This window comes from Thamnophis sirtalis, unplaced genomic scaffold, assembly GCF_051295495.1.
Source record: "Thamnophis sirtalis isolate CommonGarterSnake01/CBP01778 unplaced genomic scaffold, rThaSir2_p1.2 scaffold_11, whole genome shotgun sequence".
Taxonomy (NCBI): Eukaryota; Metazoa; Chordata; class Lepidosauria; order Squamata; family Natricidae; genus Thamnophis; species Thamnophis sirtalis.
The window spans coordinates 38767180-38793855 of NW_028261391.1; the positions used below are offsets into that span (position 1 = coordinate 38767180).

Consider the following 26676-nt stretch of genomic DNA (forward strand, 5'->3'; position numbering starts at 1 on the left):
TTTTAGCTCACAATTGCCCTAAAAAATTTTTTTTCTTTTCATTTCTCTTTTGATTCTCTTCTCCTCCTCCCGTCCCATGGCCTTAAGATATTTTGGGCAAGACATTATTATCCTTTTTCTTAGAAAGCCTTTGGTCTCAGTCTTAGAGTCTTAAAGGTTCCATTTCATAAGCACCAGCATTATGGAAGTGAATTTCCTTCTCAGCTGGGAACAGTTTTTGCCTATTCTGCCTTGGGGAAGATCAAATGGTAAATTCTTATAAGCACTGCAAAGCAATTACTAAACAGGCTCACTGCGATTGTTTATCCCATTTGTGAGCTGTTCTCCGGGAACAAGTGTTTAGAGTAGCAGACTCTGAAAGTACTCTATCCCCTTTATCTTTCTTCAAAGCTCCTACCATGTCTCAGAGGTTGTCTAGGAGGTCTTTCTATTCTCAATTCATGTTCAAGCTCTCTGTCTCTGGTAGAAAATCCACAGCCCTCTGTTGTGCTGCCATCAGCACTTGATAAACAACCTAAGCTTTCTAAAAGGGCTGCCTTATTTATTTCAGTTACGACACAAAAATAGTATTATGGTTTCCCCAATACTGATTCCATCAGCTATAAGTCCTTTTTCACCTGGTCTGCTACATTTCTAGTACTCCAGTTTCAGGAACCATTGAGCTGAACCATCCATGCCATTTGCTGCCCCTAAAACCCAGTTTCAGAAGGAGTCATTTATAATAAGCCTCTCTGAATCTTTGTTCTCCCAGCCTCTCAGATGGCTCAATCTAGATCCATCCCCACCTATATCTCAAGGTGATCAAAATCAAAGTTATTGTAGTGCATCTTATGATGAATGCCTGTCCTCAATTTTCATTGATCTCATTATGTCCCATTAGATTTATTATTTCCTAGAACTGACCATTAGGTCCTGGTTCCAAACAGTTCTTGGGATATTTTCCTCCATGATTTTTTTTTATATCAACCCATGATTTGCAACTTTCTATGGCATTATTTTCATTCTGTCAGAATTTTTTCTGTTCTTCAGCACATATCATATCATTGCTAGCCCCTCAAATATTGCTGCCTTCCTTACGGTCAATAATTTGACCTGTACCTTTTGGTATTCCTTGTCCTCAAATTAGTACAACTATTAAGCTTTTGTTAATGGTAGTCTCTGTAAGGTATCTCCAGATATGTTACAATACTCTTTGATTCTGATGACTTCTTGATCTGTTTCATTACTCAATCCCCTGGCTAAGGACTTTGCTCTCCATATTATGAGCAGTTTTGTCCAATAGTGCAGGCTCCAGCAAGTTAAACAATCATCTTAGACCAAGAAGAACTCAATTGGTGGAAGATGTGATTGCTTCTACAGTCTTTATAACAGTGATTCTTAAGCTACTGATAATTAGCCCCTGGGAGGTAATTGGAGCATATCCTGGGGATAAATAGGATAATTTATAATTGCTTGTTTATGTCAAATATCTAGTTTGGGACCACTCTTGCTGAGACATTTTGTGTAACAAAAAATGTCATGGGAAGGAAGGGGGTCAGGAGGATTACTGACATTATTTAAGCCTGGGGAAATAGATAAGTTGGTCCAACAAGTTAAGAGCCCCTGCTTTGTAGTTATATTTCTAGACTTTCTGAAGACTAATATTCATGAGCTAAACTGGTCACTATATCACCAACATTTATAGACCCATCTTGGCATTTGAAAATCATTTCCAAGGTCTTCATGGCTAGACTCTTCATAATTGACCCTAAAAGACAGAAACTACAGACAGCTTCAGTATTTTCAATTTCATTTCTAAGACTGGTTATCTGTGAAGCTGCTCACTCCAGACAGAATCTCTTGGCCAGAGACTGCCTATAGAGAATATTTGCACAACGTTCTTTCCACATGAGATGGAAGGCATATCCACGAATTGAATATTCATGTGGAAGACTATCACTGCACAAAAGATCTGTGTCTCCACTTTTCATATTCCAGAAGTTGTATCTGTATTTTTCGAAGAGCATTTGGGAGTCCACAGTAAGGGCAAATATAATGAGATGAATGTGTGCAAAAACATTTACAATGTGAATAAAAATGCTCATAAATTAAAAGTGATATAACATAATTTTTATTCCAAAAGTAGAAGTGAATATAAAGGAATAAAAAAAATGGTTTGGTGTAATTCTGTTTTTAATAAGTTCTGAAAACCAATGAGTGGGGGCAACCTGATCTCCAATGAGACAATTTTAGAAAAGCAGCACTTTCTGACTTTAGTTTTATCTCTTTCAAGTTTGAGACCACAGACATTTTCCCTTTCCCTCCTAGATTATCTGGTAGGTCAGGTCATTTCCAGTTTGATTAGCTGGTCTTGTAGGTAGCCAGGTGCCAAGCTATAAAAAGCTTTGTAGGTCAAAACAAGCACTTTAAAATTTACTCAAAGTACAATTGGTAAATAGTGCAGACTCACAGAATGGTGTTATTTGTTTCCAACATCAGGTGCCAGGAAGTAAACAGGCCACTGCATTCTAGACTAATTCTAGTTTCCATGTAGTTTTTAAAGACAGCCCAGGTAGAATGAATTCAAGTATAATTAAATATCTGCAACTCTGATCCTACCTGAGCATAAATGCCCCTAAGCACGTATGACATCCTTTAACGGGTTATTCTGGAATAGTTTTCCAAGCTGAGCTGCATTCCTGATCCTTTTGCTTCTATCTCTTCAAACACCAGAATTCTTAAGTGGTGGATAAAATTGATTCTTGCTCTGGTTCAGAAGCTGACCGATTCAGGGCAAACATGGTGGGAACAGTTGTTGGCTCTGCATCGTTTGGATCTGGGAGAGCAGAGTATGCTTGCTGCTTTGTTTCCCCCTGGTCTTCCATCCATCTGAGGATATCTGAGCTCATAAGACCAGACTGTAACAATTGAATAGGTTTGGTAGAAAAAGAATGAGTAAGCATATATTTCTGAGGTTATGCACAACAACCTTCCAATAACACAGTATGTCACAATTTTCAAGAAGGAAATTTCGAGGCCTATGCTATATCTTCAACATCTTAATTTTTCAACCTGCCTTGCTTCAGAATAATCGCAATATCATTCTTTCCCTCTTATAGCAAAATATTAGTTCACATATACTGATTTTCAAAAGGTCTACTTTTATATCTTTATACTGTGCTATCACTATATTTTCCTTGGCTTTAGAATTACATGTATAAATTTTGATGATATTAAATACAGTACCTAGAGGTTCCCCCCCCCAAGAGCATCACACCTATTGCAGTGGTGGGTTCTTACCGGTTTGGTAGAGGTTTGGTGGCCTGCGCCTGCCACGCCCCCAAACTGGTTCTCCCAGTGACGCCATAGGCAGCACCATCTTGTTTTTGGCTTCTGCGCATGTGCAGAATGATTTTTATTGAACTGTGCATCCGGTCACAGTGCATATCAAATGCGCACAGCATGGCCATGAGCAAACCAGCAGTAGCGCCTGCCGGACGCCACCTCTGATCAATTGCATTGTATCTTCATCTCCTTTCTAGATGATTGGCACTTGGTGCCAATGATTTTTGGGCACATTTCTCACATGCATCTATTTTACAGTAACTTGAGATTTGGGATAAACTATGAGAAGTTTGCCTTCATTTAGTCCATCCATTTCTGGCATGTTACAATCATAGTACCTTTTTTAACCTTATTCCTGAACAACAGTCATCATCATCATCATCCATGCATCTATATGCAGGTACAAGGCACATCTTTCTTCTTTTTACATCTGAGGTAACATACTAAATATGTTTTCATATATTAGTGAGCTAGGGGTTGGTACCCCAGCCCCTTTGAGGAGTTCTTCCAAGGTAGAACTGCCAAGATAGAATTAAAAAAATGTTGTGATTTCTGCTACATAAATAAGGTGGTATAAAGTCCATCCGACTTCAATAGCTCACTAAATAACCCATTACCCCTTAGGGTTATTTTAAAGATATTTCCTTACCATATTCTTCAATGTCTTCAAACATTGAAAAGCTCTTAAGAACTAAGGAAGAAATTCAGAGATGTATCTGCCTTGAAAGTAACCTATGTTGAACTAAACAGAACAATCAAACATCAACTTTATTATGTATTATCTCATAACATTTATTTTATCAAATATATACATTGCCCCTGTCACCTAAGTGACTCTGGGCAACTTACATGTTTTTTTAAAAAAATCAATAAAATGGTTTATGATAATGTTTGTCATTAAATATTTTTATTTTAAAATTTCAATTCTATAGTTGTCATAGGAATGATGCCTGAATAATGTTTGCATTCTGCTTAAACCAAACAGCATCTTTCCAAAGAGATTAGTATTTATTTTTTGCCCTTTCCAGACTAACTTAAAGATTAGGTGCTTTTTCCCAGTTGGTGTCCAAATGTATTGTGACCATATATTCTTATGAGATTGGTAATCAATATTTCTCCCATATTCAAGATGGCAAATAGGCAGGTACTCTTAATGCTATCCTTCTTCCAGAGGTATAGTAGGGAGCTAGTTGAGCTCAGTAGTTACTTTCTTTCAATACTATCTTCTAAAATGCTACTTTTAGAGGCATGCCATTGGTTAGTTCTTTGGTAGGTCATCATATGACTATCAAATGATTCTGAAGCTTACAAAGCTAACTCATTAGTATGTGAAACATAGATATCATAATGAATAGAAAACATAATTGATTCACCTCTAATTGAAATTATTTGAGTGATTGCCAATTCACACAACTGTCTTCCTACTCCACTTGATGTTTGATGTTATCTCAGGAATTGAGATGCAGTCAGAGCAGGGGGGTAATGCTCCAGTTTGGACTGGTTTGCCCGACCCAGTAGTAAAAAGGTATACCAGTTCAGGTGAATCGGTATTTCCAACGATCAGCTGGGCGAAGATCAGCTGTGACGCGCGATTTATATTAGCTAGAATAATCGGATTTCCTGCTTTCTAGTTCTTCTAAATCGCGTGGCACAGTGGATCCTTCCCTTGCTGTACTACTTACCTTTGCAAACTCGGAAGGCTTCAAAATGTTCCTTTTTTAGCACTGCGCCGTGTGCCTCAGGTGCGCCAAGCACACATTCGGTAGCAGACTAATCAAACCGGTAGCAGACTTCAGAGGATTACACCGCTGAGTCAGAGCCATGCTTAGCCATGTCTTGTCATGGTTCAGGGGACGCACTTGTTTTTCTTTAAACACTTGAAGATTCCTAATGGACTCTGGACAACTATATAAGCTGTGTAGCTCATCTTTTCTTCATACAAGTGATCACTGTGGATAATTCTCACTGTCTTGTACTACTTCTTTTTAAACATTCCACTCCCTGTTCACCTTTCCCAAAACAATTGTTTGAGTGTACAATGTTGCATTCCTTTGATTGTATTCCATGCATCACAAAGGACTGTACAACAGTGCATGTTTTTCTTTGAGGTAGCTGTTGAAATTTTTTGCTATTTTAATTTAGTTCCCCCCCCCCAAAATTGTGTATATATAAATATCTATATGTCAATACAACAGCTTGGCAGTTTAGAACAGCAGTACTCATAGTTATGAAAGAGCTAACCAATAAGAGATACCTGCTTATTTCATAGCTATGGAGAAGAAATACTATGTGCCATTTCACAGTAAGAGAGCATTTTCTTCTTTTGCACAACTGGTGAAGTTATTGAAATGCTTCCTACCTTACATGAAGTCTTTAAAAATGCAATATTTTTAATAAAACACTGCCTTTTCAAAGAAATATTTCTAATATCTTGGGAGAAAATAGCACTCTATACACACACCTCATTCAGAATCATCTATCATTCAGAATGAAATCTCTTATATAGTTCTTATTAACCTCTCCTTTTGAAATGCCAAATTGACCAGAATTGGTTTATAACTTATATCGATCCCATTACAGGAGAATTTGGTGAAGTTTATAAAGGGCGCCTGAAACTGCCTGGCAAGAGAGAAATTTACGTGGCTATTAAGACATTAAAGGCCGGCTATTCTGAAAAACAACGACGGGATTTCCTAAGTGAAGCCAGCATCATGGGTCAGTTTGACCATCCAAATATTATTCGTTTGGAGGGGGTTGTAACTAAAAGTCGGCCAGTGATGATTATCACAGAATTTATGGAAAATGGAGCCCTGGATTCTTTTCTACGAGTAAGTACAATAGTATTTTTAAGTGATAATGGACTGGAAATATCTCATGAGATCCTTTGCTATTATGGGATAGTGGTGCAGATTAAGTCATCTCTTTAAATTAGTAATTCTAAAACAATGTTTCGAACTCTCTCATTATTTTTATAATTAAATCACATAAGTATATCTTGAAAGAGTCCATATTTTATGTCTTCTTAGCAACGTCAATTGGGAGAATTGAATATAACCTTCCTTCCAGTCCCTGGCTCTGCTGCGATTAGAATATGATTTTTCTTAGTTTTGGACAATGGAATCTACTGGGTCTGTTTTGCACATCCTCTTAGCTGGATTTCTTTTTCTTCAGCTTTTAAAGTTTCCTGTTTGTTTTTTTCTCAACACTTTCATTCTTTCGCTAGCAATTTTCTCTAGTTCTCATTTCTCTCTTTAGCTATTCTTCTGAATTAGCTCACTTCCTCTAACTTATGCCTGTTCTATTAAATTCCCCCGAATCAGCCTCCCTCCCTCCCATTTCCAACCATTTCTTTCCTTCTTTATAAGTTTTGGGGAGACTTCTATTCCCAACCTATTTTCTAGTTTCTGCACTTGTGAATGCTTATTTTTGTGCTTATTTTTCACTGTTACAGCAAAATGATGGCCAGTTTACGGTCATTCAGTTGGTGGGAATGCTACGAGGGATTGCAGCTGGCATGAAGTACCTTGCAGAAATGAATTATGTTCACCGTGATCTTGCAGCCAGGAATATCCTGGTCAACAGCAACCTGGTCTGTAAAGTATCTGATTTTGGTCTCTCTCGTTACCTGCAAGATGACACATCAGATCCAACTTATACCAGCTCTTTGGTAGGTACTTTGCATGTCAGAATGTCTGGGGAGCTGAGGAGGTTAACAGATGTTTTCATTCATTAGCTTTCAGCCTCTTATAATAATTTACATGCTACGTTGGTCCTCTTGCTCTAATTATTTTTACTCAATGGTCCAAATTGAATATATATTTTAATTTTTATCTATGGATGCTAATATAGGAATGTTAATAAAGAAGACTAAAATTCATTTGAACACATATTGCAAGAGACTGTCCTGATCTCAAGTAGGTAAGATCCAAAAAAAAAAAAAAAAAAGAAACAAAGAGATTAGGTCTGCTCTAAGGATATGGGAATTAAGCCATGAACAAACAGGTGATCATAGCAGATGGCAAATCCGAGGGAATAACAAAATAATACTTATCATTAGGACTTGTGATAGGCTCAGCACAGCAGCCACCACAGAGCCATTCAACTAAAAAATGAAATTTGTGAAGACACTGGAAATATGTTCTTCCTGAAACTTCTGTTGTTTCTGAGATATCATACAGTTTCCTCTGTCACATCTCAGATTGCCGACAGCTCATTAAATTTAGATTTACATATTGCAAAGTATAATGAATCTCAGTGGTAAGATGGTATTGGTTATGACCATGATGTTATTACAATTTGTGTATCCAAAGTCTCCATGGGATTCTCCCTCTTTAATAAAGGCAATAAATGATCTGCTCAGGGCAAATGTGCCAAATGGAGTTCAAACTAAACTGCTAAAAACAAAGCAAACCAGGATTCCTTGCTTCTTGATTTAAAATATAGCTTAAAACTGTTCTCTTATCTAAGAAAGTCACAACAACAAACATCTAAATCACAACAATTTTAGCTATCACTATTGGAACATATTTGCAAGTGTCTTAGGCAGTTTGTCCTTGCAGTTTCCTAAGATCAGCTGCTAGTATCTCCGAAAACAGCCAGTGTGGATGAACAACAGCTACTGGCTATTAACAGGTTTATTCAGTCATCAAAATCGCTTATTCAGTTTGGTTTTTGTAGATTTCAGAAAATACATTTGAAATGAAGTCAATGGATCATCTAATTTTGCATATTCTATACTTGAATCATCCTATATTTAAACAGCTTATCAAACAGTCCTCTTTTTGAAACTCTAAGACAGGGATACTCAGGAACTACTTCCACTCATGAAGTGCTGTACTGTTTCGGTTTTGCTATTTTCTTTCTTTCTTTTTTGCTCCCCAGCAGTTGCAAATAATATTATTGGGAAATGTGGGTCATGTTTTTGTCCCATTTAAAGGTAAAGGTTCCCCTCACACATATGTGCTAGTTGTTCCCGAACTCCAGGGGGCAATGTTCATCTCTGTTTCAAAGCCGAAGAGCCAGCACTGTCCGAAGATGTCTCGATGGTCATGTAGCCAGCATGACTAAACAGCGAAGGCAAATGGAACTCTCTTACTGTCCCACAAAGGTGGTCTGTATTTTTCTAGTTGCATTTTTACATTCTTTCAAACTGCTGGGTTGGCAGAAGTTGGGACAAGTAACCGGAGCTCACTCCATTACATGGCACTAGTGATTCGAACTGCCAAACTGCCAACCTTTCTGATCGACAAGCTCAGTGTCTTAGCCACCAAGCCAACACGTCCCTTTGTTCCATTTAGAAAGATATTAAAAATTTAAAACGATGCCTTGGTCTTGCAAATGCTTAAATCATACTTTTTTAAAAGTCATAAACACACACACACCGAGAAAACAAACAGTACAGCAGCGTTTTGGTGTGGTAGTTGTAATGTATTGTTTAAAGACTCAAGTATTTCAAAAAGCCTTTGATGCAAAAGAAAAGGATCAAAAATTCCCGTTACAGATTGTTGCATAGACCCCAAATATGATGATGATAATCCAATGGGCCATGGTTTGCAGCCCTTTCCAGATGACACAGGAACACTCAGAAAAGCAATCAAACATGCTGTTCCAGGATCGTTTCCCCCTTTTGCTGGTTTAAATAGCCAACACCGGTGCAGCCCATCACAAGGGGTGTGGCTGCCATCTCAAAGGTTGTTGAATTGAACGGGACTGCTCTTGTCGCCTCCTAGCCCTGAATGCTCATGGATCAGGAGGAGGGGGTAGCTCCTCCTCCTTATCTGCACTGGCCACTGGCAGCTCCATCCCTGCCTGAAGCCTCAGAGTTCATTTATTGTAGCTGTGTTTCTATCTGCCTGCACTCAGCCAGAAACTCATCCAGTCGCTGCAGTTGTGATTTTGACATTGACCTGGAGCTTCCTGCTACCTGATCAGAGCCACCGGTCACTCCCAACTCATTGCCACATCTCCCCTGGAGGTGCCTGGGACTGATTTGTCCTCCTCCTCCAAACTAGCATCAGGGGAGGGGTCTGGAAAAAGACACATCCATAAAGACCATCTCATGAACACATCTTTGCCTCTATTGTCTTCTGCATAGCTACTAAAGCCTCCCAGTTCACAAAAAGGGAAGTGCCTTGCTGTGTAAAGTTTGGAAGCAGCATTTATCCCTGGCATTGTCTAAATTGAAACTGAAGCCCTCATGTAGTATGACTAGTTTCTTGCAGAATAAATTCCAGCAACAAAAATAATAATCAAGGGAAAAAAGGAACAAGCCAAATGGCATAAATTATTATAAATATTACAGTTCCACCCCCCCCCAAAAAACATGTTTAATTGGTAGAATTGGAGTGATGTTACTTTACAACAAGAATTTCAGCAGTGAACCAGAAATACATGGCTTAACTAGAAATCCCGTTTCTTCTCTAAACTGCATTTGCAGTCCATTTAAATAAATCAGTGTGAGCTTAAATTGTCCACTGAACATAATAGGACCTCTCCTACGTCTGGAAAAAAAGCAGATTTTTATCATCTGTATTTTTATAGTAGATTTATGCTCCAAATGGCCTTTCAAGCAGCTGGAAAGTGATGCAGTGCTTGCAATTACGTCATTGCTTCCCATGGTAGATTCATAATTCTGCTCTTGTGGGATAAGTAAGACAATACTTGAGCCAAGGTGGCGCAGTGGTTAAAAGCAGCACTGCAGGCTACTGCTAGATCAGCAGGTCAGCGGTTCAAATCTCACCGGCTCAGGGTTGACTCAGCCTTCCATCCTTCCGAGGTGGGTAAAATGAGGACCCAGATTGTTGGGGGCAATATGCTGACTCTCTGTAAACCGCTTAGAGAGGCCTGAAAGGCCTATGAAGCGGTATATAAGTCTACTGCTATTGCTATTGCTATAATAACCTTCAAGCAAATGTCTCTTTTTAAATGGAGCTCTTATTATAGTGGCAAAATCTCTTGTGCCATCCACTTTTAAAAGGGAAATGAAAATAACTAATTCTACCCCGGGTCAATGTTTTGTTTTATTTGTTTTCCCTTCCTTTTATATTAAACTTAATTGTGACATGAATGTTTCATCTGAAAACAAGATCACTAAAAATGAAACCAACTACTACTGTACTAAACCACTATTAACTATTACTTATCTCTCCTTACCGGTCAACCTGTTCAGGTGATACGATACTCACCTATTAACCATGATGGCACAAATAGAGTATGAAAATATAGAATTATGTTCCCTGTTGGGATAGTAAACAGATCAACCAAAAAAAACCCCAACAACAAATGTTTCTGCTCATATCTTAGAGTAGTGCTCTAAGAATGAGTAGAAAGAATGAGTAACTGCCCATCTTTCCAACTTGCTTCTAACTATAGTGCAAACCTCACCTGACTATCTCTGTTTTTTCTGACTTGTTTCACTGATATAGTCTTCCTTTTTATTTCCAGCTCATGAATGACACAGCCTTAGGTTACTACTGTTAGCTGTCAAAGTATTATTCTGATACTGTATCACAACAGCCATATGGTGTGTAACATATGCTAGACTTTACCACCAGTTAGTTTGGAAGGAACTTAAATGACTGCAGTAAGTGGGGACAGAGACAATGGAATCAGGATATGGATCAATAATGGGAACAGCAAATTTCATGCCAAGATCATTTTTTTTTTGCTGGCTGCAGAATCTCTGTCATCAATTCTGCCTGTTAACTATCACCCTCCTCCATCACCCACTTTTCTCTTGTAAAAGGAGATAAAGTTGCATGCAATTGTTTAGGCATCTCTGTCCAATTACATGTGGCAATAAATTTGTCAGTGAAAAGAAGTTCAGGTAATTTCCAATGCTAAAATCTTTCTGCAAATTTGAATTCAGACCTAGTTTTTATTGTTTGCAGGTTCAAAATAAGAAAACAGTGATTAGTGGATATAAATGTGTGAACAACTTTTCAGTCATTATTTGTAACATGTCCTCTGGAAGTATTGTTGCACTGTAGTCTTCCAGCTAGAAGTCTGCTAGATTAAAAGTATCCTATGCCATCCTTGTTTCTTCCCATAGATATTTTTTTAGTACTATTCATATCTAACAACAATGAAGGTAATTGAAAAACCTTTATTTTTTTTTCCTGTAAAAACTTCATAGTTGATTTGGGACATGTTTCAGGTTGCTGTCTTTCTAAAATATCCATTTTCAGCCCTTTCCCCCCCCAAGAGATTCGGTGAAACACACAATTTGGCTACAGATGCCTACAGTTTTGCATACAATTGTTTGTATGGCAGCAGAGGCAGAGGCAGAAGAGAGAGATGAAAATTCTGCTCCTCCTCCTCTGATACTCTGATGTAATAACTATTTGGTGGGATGGCAATGGGGATTGTAAGCCCCCCCCCAAAAAAAATTTGTGGCAGTAGATACTTTTTTCCAAGATAGAAGCAGATAACACAATAAAAACTAATTTATACTAATTTCATAGTCAAATCACTGAAGTGCTTGATAATAAGTCAAGCACTATTCATGGTTCTGGTCCCCATCCCTTGTTTACTTCTGTTGCACAGCCCTGCATCTATTCCTTTTGCCTGCTCAAATAACTGCTTAAGTACAGTACAGTTTGGCTAGTTTTATCATCTAGATTAGTGTTTCTCAATTTCATCAGCTTTGAAATGTGTGGATTTCAACTGGCCAAGGAATTCTGGAGGTTGAAATTAACATATCTTAACGTTTCTGAAATTGAGGAACATTGGTCTACCTATTGGGGTTACGTGTTCTGTGATGTTCAGTAAAAGTGATGACCATCAAGCTTTGAATTAACTGAATTTACTGATTCAAACAGATGGCAACCTACAACCTTTTCTTCTGTCTGGAGCTATTTCTAATCATAATTCATTAATACTTAGGATGACCCTTCTAATATAATGCAATGTACAAAAGCATAAAACTATTTTCTGCATTAGGGGAAAAAAAGTTCAATGTTGTCTTTCTTGACACTTCATTCAAGCCATAAGTTTGTCCCCCTTTCTAATACTGATTATAAGATGTGCTTAGAAATGTATTTTGAAGTATAATGAAAGGGTACCTATATTAGCTACTACATATCACTGGCAATATATAATTTTAAAATGAGAAACGGAAACACTTGCTTTGCTTCATCTGGTATGCTCAGCAAATTGTGATGAGCTGTCATATATATGCCAAAGGCAACCCCGGTTTCTTGCCCTTCCTTTGGTATCTTTCTTAGGGGAAAGTGCCAGAAGCAAAAAAATGTTCGTGTTTCACAATACAAACAGCCAAGGGTGAGGAAGTGTCACTCAGGATAAAACCCTGAAGACCATGGTTGCTATTTAGTATGCAAAGAGGTGCAAGGAAACAGCTGTTACTGTCAGCCTTTGACGTCTGCTGTTGGGCCTAGAAGTGGGAGCACACCTACATATTCTCTGTAGGAAACATGCTGTCCTTTTCAAAACACTTGCTTGTCCATTGGCATTCATGAGCAGGAGATTTCGTTAGCTACTGTTTATGCTGAACACCACAGCTGGAATAAATGTCACAATGCTAATTTCTTTTCTCATGCAGAAAGTACTAGTGTCTCTACCATGAAACAAATGAAGCATATTAGTACAGCCATGAACCAAGCTCTGTTCTCGGGTTTGCATTAATACAATAATTTGAACTAGTTGTTTTATCTCCATCTGGAAATTGCAATTCACAGAAACCATTTACTACTAGTACATAGCAATAGTTTATAGGATTATTTATGGGTATATATCAAACTATTGTTAAAAACAACTGCAATCAATGGTCAATCTTCATAGGCCTGCTAACTTCCTCTGAGATTCTCACTGGATTTGGAACTAATCACTTATTTTCAGGTAAACTTCCCTCACAGGAGTGTGGAGAGAAAAATGGGAATGGCACTTATGCTGCCTTGAATTTAAAAGACAAAGATAGGATATATATCTGATGAATAACAATCATACTTTAATTGCTTCTGGAAAACATTCTCCTGCTTTCCATAGAGCAGATTATGTGTAACTCAGTCGTGTTTAAAAAATAATTGGCATTACATATTGCATTAAACCATCTGTTTCTTAAGCATGATTTATTTACTAAATCACAATTGACTTGGATTCATATGCTAAGATACAAACTATGAAATCATTACATCATCGCCTAGTATTGGTTTTGCAGCAGACCTCTCCGTTTTAAAAATGCAATTTCTTGATAACTAAAGGTTGTAGGAAGCAAATATACACAGTAGTAGTAGTAGTAGTAGTAGTAGTAGTAGTAGTAGTAGAAGAAGAAGGAAGAAGAAGAAGAAGAAGAAGAAGAGGAGGAGGAGGAGGAGGTAGTAGTAGTAGTAGTAGTAGTAGTAGTAGTAGTAGTAGTAGTAGTAGTAGTAGAAGTAGTAGTGGTGGTGGTGGTGGTGGTGGAAAGTAGGACACCAGATATATTCTTCATCATAAAGAAACAATTTGGTGGGTTGGAATCATGTGTCTGACACCAAAAATCTGCTATTGGTATTAGTATGCTTGTACTGATGAAATAACCCTTTAACAGAATCCAGTGTAATTCGTGAATGTTAATGTGTTAATCAGCCTAAGAGCAATATTCAACAAATGTCTGTATTCATATGCAAGAAAAAGAAGGAAAAATGTGTCCTATCTTTGGAACATATTATTAAATTGAATTCCTTTCCTTCTAAGACTATGCTGCTATTGGAAATTGCAATAGATTTAGATAAATACCTATCTATTAAATAAGTTAAATTTTATACAGGTAACCTTTGGTACATTACACTGCTTACCTTCATAATTAATGTCTTTCAGGGTGGAAAAATTCCAGTGAGATGGACAGCACCAGAAGCTATTGCCTACCGTAAATTCACCTCCGCCAGTGATGTATGGAGTTATGGAATTGTTATGTGGGAAGTAATGTCATTTGGAGAAAGACCCTATTGGGACATGTCCAATCAAGATGTAAGTTTATGAAGCCTTCTGCACAAAATAGTAAAACTTTGCTTGATTTCTCTAGCAGTGGAAAAAATCACTTATTAAATACAAGTATACTGAAGACTGAAATAATACACCTATATATCTAGGAGGAAATTTGTAGCAGATTCTTGTATAATACCTTCCCATCACTAGCCAGCATGTTAGATGTATGTCTTTCTTTCATGTATTTCATGTTCAAACTTATCCATATTAAGTAGGATATTTGCCTGTTATGGGTCTTCAATGCTTTCAGGCAGGCACTTTTTCAGAATACAGGAGTTATTTTTAGTTATAGATGTAATGGCTCTGGAAAATGAGGAAAGTATTTTCCCCAACTAAAGCTCTAACTCCTAAGACACTTCTTTCTACTATGCTCTATGATGTGACCTCCATCTTTCTCACCAGTGATGAATGAGATAGCTACGCTATGTAAAAAGCTTTATTTTGATACCATTCAAGTGCACCGTCAAGAGTGTGAACTCTCTTAGATTTTCCCATATGGAATAACCACAAGAGCCAGGGTGGCGCAGTGGTTAGAATGCAGTATTGCAGGCTAATTCTGCTGACTGCCCACAGTTTGATTCTCACTGGCTCAAAGTTCACTCAGCCTTCCATCCTTCCAAGATTGGTAAAATGAGGACCCAAATTTTGGGGGCAATATACTAACTTTTTAAACTGCCTAATTAGGGTTGTAGAGCACTATGTAGCAGTATATAAGTCTAAGTGCTATTGCTGTTGTGTAATCAGCAACTTTATTCTGTTTAGGACTGACCAATCCAGTTTCACCTTAATGGCTATGAAGTGGGGGCAGGGGGGGCGTAATCCCATTTCCACTTGCAAAGAAGACTGGAGTTAAGAAATACGTTCCTTAACAACTTAACAACTTAGCAACCAATCATCCATTACACTATATAGTAACATTTTTACATGTATTGTGCACATGCAGTTTTAAAAAGAGTCCCATCTGTAATTGTTAAACCACACTTTTCTCTCTCTGAGCATAGTGAGGATGTCTGCTTTATGTACTAGTCCCTTTCAGACATAACTTGTTGGCTCCGACCCCGTTGCATGCTGAGCTATAGAGAGACACTTGGCAATACTAACTGGGAGATACAAAATCATCAGCTGCTGCTGCTGTTTCTTTCCCCTTCAATGTCTACTGTAAGAAAGAGCATCAAGAGATGAAAGAAAAGGAGAAGTGGAGAGGAACTGGAAAGACCAGCCAGCCAGTGTGTGATAATTGGACACTAAGAGCCTGGCAGGCTTTTGAAATATTTCAGAGACTTTATGAGCGAGGCGTTGAGCCTTGATGAAGTTCTGCACTACAGCATGATAGGCAGAAACTGTGAGTTGTAGCGGCTGCTAACAGGGAAGGGACTGCCTTTATCTTGAAGCAACAGAAGACAAATTAACCTCTGAATACCCTTTTTTTCCAGAACCAGCACTGTTTTGTTGCTCCTTGTGTGCAGAGGGCAAGCTATTTCCTTTATATCTGATTGCATGCTATTAGTGTGCTGAAATGATTCAACTTTAAAAGCGCTCCATTTTTTAAAGTAAAGAAGGTAGAAGTGCAAAGGGTAGGACCGCTGGATTGGAATTCCAGTTGGTTTAATCTAGTTTTGAGTTCATAATATTGAAAATATTCCATAGTATGTATTTCAGTCCAGATAAGCAAACAATAGAAATCCTTAAGGTAAAGGTAAAGGTTCCCCTTGAGCATATGTGCTAGTTGTTCCCAACTCTAAGGGGCAGTACTCATCTCTGTTTCAAAGCCAAAGAGCCAGTGCTGTCTGAAGATGTCTTCATGATCATGCAACTGGCATGACTAAATGCCAATGGTGCACGGAACACTGTTCCCTTCCTGCCAAAGGTGATTCCTATTTTTCTACTTGCATTTTTACATGCTTTCGAACTGCTAGGCTGGCAGAAGCTGGGACAACTAATGGGAGCTCAGTTCGTTATTTGCCACTAGGGATTTGATGACCTTTCTGATTGACAAGCTCAGCTTCTTAACCACAGAGTCACCACATCTCTTAGAAAGCCTTACTAAAGCTTTTTTACAACTGTGGTTAGGAGAAAGCTGAAGGAGCATCTTGAGGTATATGCCAATTTATACCACTAAAGTTGTTATTTTTGCATTGTGATTGAATTCCCATTGGTGCCAGTGAAAGCTTTCCTGTTAAAGCAAATAAGTGTCATAAGTGGATCTGATTAAGATCAGGATCCTGGCAATCACAGAAAATTTAAGTTTAGGTTTCTATGTCATAGTCAAAACTTAGATAATTTATCCCACATGATAGTTGCTAGTACCATAATGAACAATATGATTAAAGTTCCATCTCATTGCCATTATTGTATAAGCCAAAGCACATGTCTATAAAGCCAAATTTGATTCACTTGTAAAATTCACTAATATTTTCATGGTGGCTTATTAAGATATTACCTGTTTTCTTTTCTGTTTTCTTCCTTTGGATGGGGATTTGGCCTTGGTAGTTCTTGGGACATAGCCCTTATGTCAGACATGGAAAAATAAATCTATCTTTGGTAAATAGTAAATTCTGAGAAAGATGGAGAACACTTCTGAATATTAAATCCTGGAACTTTCAGTTCTTTTTATATTTATGGACTTGGAATCAACCACTCAAAAACTGCAATAAAATGAAAAATATGGAAGGTTATGCATGTGTAGCAATGGTTTAAGCGACATTCTGATTAAAATATTATTTTAACTGCAGTGTTTTTCAGAATTATATTTCTTTCTACTCCATTGACACACATTATATGTGTATGTATATTACATTTATAGGTAATTAATGCAATTGAGCAAGATTACCGGCTCCCTCCACCTATGGATTGTCCAGCTGCTCTACATCAACTTATGTTAGATTGTTGGCAAAAAGACCGCAACACAAGGCCACGGTTTGCTGAAATAGTTAATACTTTAGATAAAATGATCCGAAATCCAGCGAGCCTCAAAACTGTGGCTACCATCACCGCTGTGTAAGTTTCCACATGTGTTACTATGTTTTAATTGGAGCCTAAAACATCATATTGAAATTTACAAATAAGGCTGTAGCTAGTTAAAGGATACCTGGAGGATCAGTTATCCCTCTTTAATACATACATTAAATTTAAATAGATGTGCAAAATATCAAACCTCTTTATAAGTTCCTTTCTGACAAAATAGCATTAGATAATTTACAGTTTGATTAATGAACGTTTCTAATTGCTGTTGCAAGAAATAATCAGGATTTCTTTTTCACTTGCAGTTACAAGAATGTTGAAATACCAAAAGTATCAGTAACTGCATTTACTTCAGTTCCACCGATTAAAATAAATGCTTGCTCATTCCAGTTTGCCCAATCATTTCATAATAATCACAGTGTTTTCTAGAAGACTACCATATCAGCTCCGGGGTGAAATGCTACCGGTTCGGACCAGTTCATCCAAACCGGTAGTAAAAAATGTTACTGGTTCGGGCGAACTAGTATTTCCGATGATCAGCTGGGTGACGATCAGCTGTGACACGCAATTTATATTGGCTAGAATCATCGGATTTCTTGCTTTCTAGCTCATCTAAATTGTGTGGCACAGCAGATTCCCCCCCTTGCTGTTCTACTTCCCTTTGCAGACTTGGAAAGCTTCAAAATGTTCCTTTTTTAGCACTGCACGGGCACGCCTCAGGCGAACGCTTGGTAGCAAACTCACTGAATTGGTAGTAGACTTCAGAGAATTTAATCACTGGATCAGCTCCAGTTTCAAATGAACAGTAGCAGAAGATCAAGCAAATCAGTGGAAAGGGAATAAAAGGAGCAACTCTTTTGCTGTCTATATTTCTGTTCTAAAATTAAATCCCATCTCTGACCCACTGCTTGCCTTCTCTTCCAGGCCTTCTCAGCCACTGTTGGATCGCTCCATCCCAGATTTCACTGCCTTTACCTCAGTAGAAGATTGGTTGAGTGCCATCAAAATGAACCAGTACAGAGACAGTTTTCTAACTGCTGGCTTCACATCCCTTCAGTTAGTTGCACAAATGACATCGGAGTAAGTGGCACCTTCTCATTTCCCTATTTGCTTCAGTGATGGAAGAAGATGAGATCAAGCTTTTCTTTTCATGCTTCAAATAATCAACAAACTAAATCTGGATCAGAGACAGGATTTTGGCACCAGGAATATGCTAATCTTCTGAAAACAGGCAGAAATATACTGTTGATTATTGTTTTGGTTGGCCTTTGAAAATTTATGCTTATTTCTTAAATGGATTTTTGTCATTTTGGTTTGTTTTTGTTTAGATGACTTTATTTAAACTATTTAATGAATGTTTTATTTATTATTAACTGCTTTTGGAATTAATATAAAAAATCACCAATGAGAAACACATATAAAAGTCAGGAAAATAGATCATTCATAACTTGCAAGGCAACATGCCTCCACCCAAAAGCACTTTCACACTCTTCCTTTGCTTCTCTTTGCAGGCCTGTGTGCCTCCATAATCTTTTTGTGCTCTGGAAATTCTCACAAGTTCCTTGCATCTGCCATACTATATATTCATCAATGTCATGCATCTTCACACTCTCTTCAATCAGCACTTTATAGTTTTTAGAATTCACTAACAAGCTGCCAGCTTCCAACCAGATCTCTGAGAAATTTGAATCCATAAACTGGGAGTGTCTCACATTGTTCCTTTCATTCAGAGATTATAACAACTCTACCAATTAGTATACAGGATTCATGTAGTGACCAGTCAATTTAGAAATTAGACATTTCTCAGAAATTCTTCTCCTTGCTTATATTATCGTCATTTGTAACAACAGAGTAGCTTATCATCTCAAGACACCTGGGAAGTTAGAATCTTCAAGGAAGTGAAAATTAAGTCTCTGATCCTTTACTTAAGCATCTATTTGTTATGGGTTTGAGAAAAACTTCTCTTTTGAATCATGCACATATACATTCATTCAACATCTTTTATCAGTGCTGATTGTTCATCTTAGGATAACAGCTTCACTTTCTGCAACTGCATTTTGAATTTGCCAGCTCATGTATCTTGTCCATATAAAGCAGAGGAGACAAAGACCTCTGCTCCACAAGTATGATCCTGTCTCTTATCTTTTGCAGAGATCTTCTAAGAATAGGGGTGACTTTAGCCGGACACCAGAAGAAGATCCTGAGCAGTGTCCAGTCTATGAGAGTACAGATGAGCCAGTCACCAACTGCGATGGCATGATGCTGCGTGTCTTCTTACAACAATGGGAAAAAAGAGGGGAGGACAGAAGAGGGTTGGATGTGGGAGGGGAGGGGAGGCTGACAAGGCAGTGATGTCTATAGAGATTGGATAATTGTTTGAGAACTCTTATGCGCTGCAGACAAAGAATATATGGAATTTGTTTCTAAATGGCAAATTATGTTTCTCACACCAACAGAAGCACATTTACTGATGCCATGGGAAACAGAATATAAATAAGTATAAATATGTACAGATCAAATATTTAAAAAAAGTGAAGCAAACCAATGTGTTTTGGGAAGAAAAGAGACTTCAGTCCCACCACCAGTGAGCAGTAGTCAAGAGGCCAATGGAGAAGAGGCAACCAGAGCAACAATCTTCAGCAGTCAGATTCTCTTCCTTCTCTTCTTTAGTTCTTCTTCCAGAGTCATTCTTATCCACCCATTTCCCTCTTTGGCTCATAAACTATGGCAAATGTTGTTCAACAGTTCCTACAGATAAGAACATCAAAATATTGTGCCATCAGTTACAAAGGACTTCACTGACCACTGCATGGGGGATCCAGACCAATCCAGTTAATGTCTTCATATTGAAGAAGAGTTGTACCTTCAATAGAAAATCCTGTTTTTTCTTTTGCTTGCATTTTTTTGCAAAAGGGAAAACGATATCCTCACAGGAAAAAAGGGGGAAAAAGATGTTCCCGCAAGTGTGTGCGTATCGTCTGTATGTCAGCTTAACTGTGGAGTCACTCACAGCTTATCCATAACAGAAGAAAAAACAATCAAGCTGGACTGGTGGCTGATAATTCTATCTTTTTCACGGAACTTGGGGATCCACTGGGAGACGGAAGTGATGTGCCTTGCTTTCTGACTAGTTCAACTGTGCATGGAATGTGTGTACTGGGAAATGAAAAGAGAAAAAGAAAGCAAATGAATTTCTAAGGACCAAGGAAGCAGAAGTGTTCACTGTGCAACAAGGTTTTCATGTAGAACAGTATGGAATGTTCAGCTGTAAAGTCAACTAAGCAGAAGGCTTAGTCCTCCAGTGACCAGAAAAAGATGGCTTGGAAATCTTTAGTTCCATTATTTGGACCTCAGGATTTTGATATATATTGATTTTGGTTTCATGGCATCAGAGGTAGGTTCCTATATCACTTCTGTCCCCTTGCCCACCCTTTTCTTACTAGTCCTTTCTCATTGTTTCTTTAACACTCTAACATGCATTCAGCTCTTCCTTTTCTATATTTGATTTTACTGTTAATTACGAGTGTAATTCTTTATTTAAAATACTTAACTTAAAACAGAATTTCTCTGCTTATCTGAGAGTGCTTTGTAAAATAAGATTGCTATTCTTCTTCTGCTAACCCACATAATAGAGTATGTGGAGAGTTTATGCAAAACAATTATCTTTCAGGCAGGCTTTTTCCTAGCTGGATATATTATCATTTAATTGTTCCACTATCAAAGGAACATAAAAAATTGTTGGCATCAATAGATTACTTATCCATTTTTTTCAAGGACAACCTGCATTCTGGCTTTCAGAATCAGATATTAAGTCATCTCAGAGAACCAATGCCAAAGAAGACACTGCTAAGGGGGTTGATAGTGTTGGATAGTAGCACCCACTGTCTATATTAGGGCTTCCCCCTTCCTTTAAAAGAGCTCAAGAAGTTTTGTGCATGATTCCCTTGCCATGACTACTGCAGAAGCAAGGCTATGAAAGTGTCGTAGATACCCCGCATATTTGCTACATATACATGTCTTAACACTTTAAGTGTAGTATATGGGAAGAATCTCTGGTGCAAAGTACTTGTTCCTGAAATATAGGTGTGTGAGAAGATATGTTGATTCCAAGCAGATTATTTCTACAATATTTTGCATCTTTATTATTTTACAGCATTGCACTGATTTTTTTGGGGGGGTGGGGAGGGGAAGCAGACATCCAAGATGTTTTTTTTTCCCTATAGCAGCCACTGCTGTTGCTGCCACTGCATCTTTATTGTGGACAATAATAATGTTATTTACTATAAAGTGGAGTAATGCTATGAAGGTAATATTTTCTGTTCTGCTCCTTGGTCATTATGTTATAATCCACCTCTGAAACTGTTGGTGTTGAGCATTTTCTTCAAAGTGACCAGGGATCAGAACAAAGAGTGGCAGGGCATTTTGGTAGAATAGATCTTATACTCAATAATTCTTATTTTATGGATAATAGCTTTAGCATTTACCAAAACTCAGCAGTAAGTAAGCTGATCATTGATTTGTGGTTAGAAAAGATCTGTTTTTATTGTTACTTTGAGATTTTGAATGTAACAGGCAGTCATATGAAGTTATGTGCCCTGCAGCTATAAAATATTGACCAGTCAGAATTAATTCCAGTTATTCCATGGAAAGCTAATGATTATCATTTATCATATGAAGTTGGAACAGGGGTCAAATTGCCAATTATTTTATATTTATACTGCAGTATGCAATTGAATTTGTGACTGTTGCTCTGGGGCCTTCTACAAGTTACAAGATCAATTTGTTTATTCCTCCACCAGTTGCTTTATTTCTGACTCATAACTTTCCCCACAGGAAGTAAACAAAAACAATTAGCATTGGCACACCAATAAATGATTTTATTTTATATCCAATACTGAGGGAATCTTAAAATGAGGCAACTGAGGAAAGAAAAGTTTTCATCCTTTCCAATTGACAGAGGATGGATCATAATCCAATTTGAACCATCCTCTCCTGGTACCCAGGGACAAATATTTGGAGTCAGGACTATATTTCCAGAAATAAACAGGGCCAAAATGTCAGGGCCAAAAATACGAACTAATAATCACTGTTATTCTAATGGTTGCTGTTGTGATTAGCATTATTATTACCTTTACAGTTATTTTTCCAATACTGCTAGTATTATAGTATCATCATTTCAATAATATTGTCATAATTCATACTATCAACATTTCATTGTTCATCATGCTGTCATTGTTATCACCGTTATTTACTTGCATCTTGAAGAAAAATGTCCTGCAGTATTTTCTACCAGTTGTCACTCAATTTCAATTTCTACCAGTTGTCACTCAATTTCATGAAAGAGAACTTCTTTTAATTCTTTAAATTCCAAATGTTATTGAAATTCTCATGAGTGGGGTGTGATTATATTTGTGCTTTTTTTTCTTCTGAGGTGGCCAGAGGTATTTATGTAAATCCTGTCTTTCATTACATGGGTAGTCCTCGACTTACAACTTAACAACACTTAACAACTGTTCAAAGTTATAACAGCTCTGAAAAAAATGACTTACAACTGGTCCTTGCATTTAAAACCATCGCAGCATCCCCATGGTAACAATGATCAAAATCCAGCATCTTTTTAAATCATTGTAGCATCCTGAGGTCATGTGATCACCATTTGTGATGTTCCAGCTGTCTTCTGAAAAGCAAAGACAATGAGGGAAACCAGATTCACTTAACAACGACACATTTAATTTAACAACTGTAGTAATTCACTTAACAACCATGATAAAAGTGATTATAAAATTGGGTGTGATTCACTTAGCCACCTTGCTTAGCAATGGAAAGTCTGCTTCCGACTATGGTCGTAAGTCAAAGACTATCTACAGTCATTTCTTCTTGGTCTACAACTTCCCCAGCTTCCATTGTTGTAACTAAATCTTTAAAAAAAAACATTGCAAGAAAAGTGCCATGAAACTTTTTACACATTAGGAAGTATAAGCAACCAGTGAGGTTTTAGAACACAATAAAATAGTTAACAGAAAATAATAACATTGCTATTGTTAATTAATATACAGGTAAAAGGCAAATCAAAGCAAACATGAGAGAGTCTCTTTCATACCATATGCCTGAATATTAAAAGGCAGATTTCAACTCAACAACATCACTACTTTTTAAATTATTGGCATTGTACGCCTCTATATTTCTCTGCCTATGGTTTGTTGAAAGATTGCAGGAAATAAGAAGCAGAAGGATTTTTTTTAAAGGTTTCACTTAAATTACTGTATTCTGTTACATGTTTAATGCTGCCACAAACCAGCAATTGAAGTTAATGTAAATTGGGCAATGACATAGGAGAGCTCTCTGGAGGCTCCCCGAAAGTCCTTGGAGGCCACATGCAGTTCAAAGATTACTGTTGTCTTTCCCTGCTTCAGAATGAGCAAAATTCAATAGATCAGCTGTGTACTTTGTAAGTCATGTAATGTTTAGCTCTAGGTGAGCTTCCTTATCAAGGCTGAGCTGCTCTGAAAATGTGACACAGAGAGGAGCAATATCGTGTCTCTACAAAACAAAAGCAATAGGAGGGACCACCTTATTTATGGTGAACGTCTAACACTTTGTTTTCCTTTTTATGTTGCTATTATTTTAAGGTGTTTGAAAACTTCCCTGCTGTTCAGATTAGAAGTAAATACTAACAAGATACAAAATAAATGATATATGTTTTATCTCGCATAGGCTGTCCAGGCTGGTAGGGAAAGAGAGAGAAAGTTCCTTGTTTAACAGCATGAAAGAGTCCTGTCCGATAACTTGTCATGAATCTCTTGAAGTAATGTGTGTAAAAATCAGTATTCAGATATGTTGTCAAACCAAATGCAACATGCGTGGAAAAGATGTATTCTGAATATTAATCTTATAAAGAGGCCATTGAAATTCACACAAGGTGGACTGAAAGAGCCTTTGTGATCATGTTTTATGACTTTGGCTTTTATTACAATAAATTCAAAAAGTATGAACGCATGACTATGATGGCTGAATTTATAAACATAACATTTTGCCTGTCTGACTACTCAGTTAATGGAATGTATGACATTTTTCTATAGCTCTGAAGCCTTATTTCATCACATTTGTGAAAGTTATTAGAAGTAACAGAGCAATTACCTTATTACCTATCTGGCGATAATAGGAAAATGGCCATTTTGGCTTCTGTGTCATGGAAAGGTAGTCATATACACTGTAGGAAGGATTCAGCATTCTACATTCTTTGAGAAACATAATTTCTTTACAACTCCCTAGTTGGGGGTGGGGGGGAGAAGGCAAATTCAATGCATAATAGTAACAGCTAAGAAAATTGATTTAAAAATATTTCACAAAAACACAAGACAGAGACATAGAAAGACCATTTAGGCTAGTGTTTCTCAATCTCAGCAATGCAAAGAAATGTGGATTTCAGTTTCCAGAATTTCCCAATTCATAGGACTTTAGTTCAACAAACCCAACCCCTGTTTAATGCAGACATGCAATATGCATACAAGAGTATTCCTAGTAGATACTGAAGGGTATACTGATAGTGAAGAGGAACCCAAAAATTGGCTCCACTATTGGACTGCTGTTACTTTGATGATTCCCCCCCCCTAGAAGTTCAGCTTCTACCTGTCTTCCTATATCCATTAATCTATGTCCTCAAAGAAAGAACAGATCTTGACCTGTATGCAAAATTTCAGTTTTTTTCATGAATGCTATCATACGCTTAGGAGGTTCCTTCAATTCCTTTCATAGGACTTGATTTCTATGGACTTTGTGCCTTGTTTTTTGAGTCTGTTCCAGTTTCTCCAAACTTGGCACAATACAGAAGAAGTAATGTAGCTGAGGCAGAATAAAGTGGAATTTTTATATTTTCTTGGATTTTTCTTTGGAGGGTGGGGAGTAATTCTACTTCTTGATGCAGTCTTAAGTTCCCTTGCCTATTTTGTAGATAATCACATTCCTGAAATATGTTGCTTGCAATCAAATACCTTTGCAAGATATTTTTATACAAGAACTATCTTTTTCACATGTACAGTGACTAAGCCCATTCTAAACTCTCCATTTTATTTCTGCCCTAAATGTAAAAAAAATATATTCTTATTTGCAACACATTTCTTTATCAAGATCATTTCTCATTTTTAGTTCATGTCTTCTAACGTGTTGCCTATCCAAACAACTTCTGTATCATTTGCAAATTTGACAAGTATTTCTTCCACTTTGTCATGCAAATTAATAAAAACGTGGAAGAGCAAGAACTCTGCATCAAATCTTGTGGCACTCTAGTCAATAGGGCATTCCCAATGCAATGAGGATCCATTGATAAATGCACTTTTCAGCCAGCTATGTATCCATGTAATTCCCACACCATCTAACCCACACTGAACTGTCTTGTAAATCAGAATGCCATTGAATACTTTACCAAAAGCTTTGATGAAATATAAAGGTACTATGTTTATAACATGCACGCAAATTAGGAAGGAAGTTATTCAATTGAGAAATGAAATAAGTTTAATCTGGCAAGACTAACTCTTACAATAATTCTTGCTTAATTCTAGTAATTATTATATTATGTTTCATGATCAATTTCTTTATGATCTTCTTGTAGAATCTTCCCAAATGTTTTTATTACAGTGCCGGGACTAAATCCTCATTTTACTCATTTTTGAACATAAGGACATTTACCCTCCTTTTTATGATTTCTCAGAGATAATGCATAAAATTTAAGCCTGCTCATTAGCCAATTTTTTTAATACCCTAAGATGTGCTTCACATAATTCTGAAAATTGAATGTGTCTATGGAGATTGTCAATCATCCAGGTCATGGTTGTCCCAAAGGTGCTTTTCAAAAGGCAGCTGGACTTTCTTGGTTTTTTTTCCTTCTTCTTGAAAATGTTTCGCTTCTCATCCAAGAAGCTTTTCCCTTTCGGAAAGCACCTGTAAAACATGCAGAGCGCATATTTTTCTGACCATGTCTGGACATCTATAAATACTTTTGTCAGTTTCAGAACTAATAAACTAGAAAGAATTAAAATAATTGAATAGATGATCTAGGTGGGTTTTACTTTTTAAATTGAAAAGGAAGTAAGTGGGTAGGTGGAGAAACAAAGGTTGTATTTGACTTCCATTTATTCCTGTGCTACTTATGCTTTTCCTGGGATCTCCAAATGGAATTCATTTGGATTCAAAAAATAAAAATATATGTAAACAAATAGCTCACATTTCACAAGGCCACTATATCCCATAAGATTAAGATATTATTGTTTTTAATGTAAATTCCCAAAATTTTGGGTACAAATTCTAAACTTACACAATTTGAGAAAAATATGAAAGTAGAATCTAACAAGGTATCGGAATTTTTTTTAAAAAATGTGCATGTCATAAATTCCTACAAATACTGTGACCGTATAC

General features: G+C 37.2%; 1 protein-coding gene across 5 annotated transcripts in view; it reads left to right on the forward strand.

Annotated features, from left to right (window-relative positions):
- EPHB1 (EPH receptor B1) overlaps positions 1-26676 on the forward strand; it is a 372507-nt gene that overhangs the window by 326067 nt on the left and 19764 nt on the right. For 3 of the 5 annotated variants that reach the window (XM_014058617.2, XM_014058618.2, XM_014058620.2), the window contains 5 exons: positions 5905-6152; positions 6776-6991; positions 14137-14286; positions 17108-17301; positions 18190-18345. In XM_014058617.2, the coding sequence (XP_013914092.1) occupies positions 5905-6152; positions 6776-6991; positions 14137-14286; positions 17108-17301; positions 18190-18345 (964 nt within the window). Of the gene's footprint in view, positions 1-5904; positions 6153-6775; positions 6992-14136; positions 14287-17107; positions 17302-18189; positions 18346-19416; positions 20660-26676 lie in introns of all 5 variants that reach the window. The other 2 variants (XM_087725569.1, XM_087725570.1) reach the window with 1 other exon arrangement.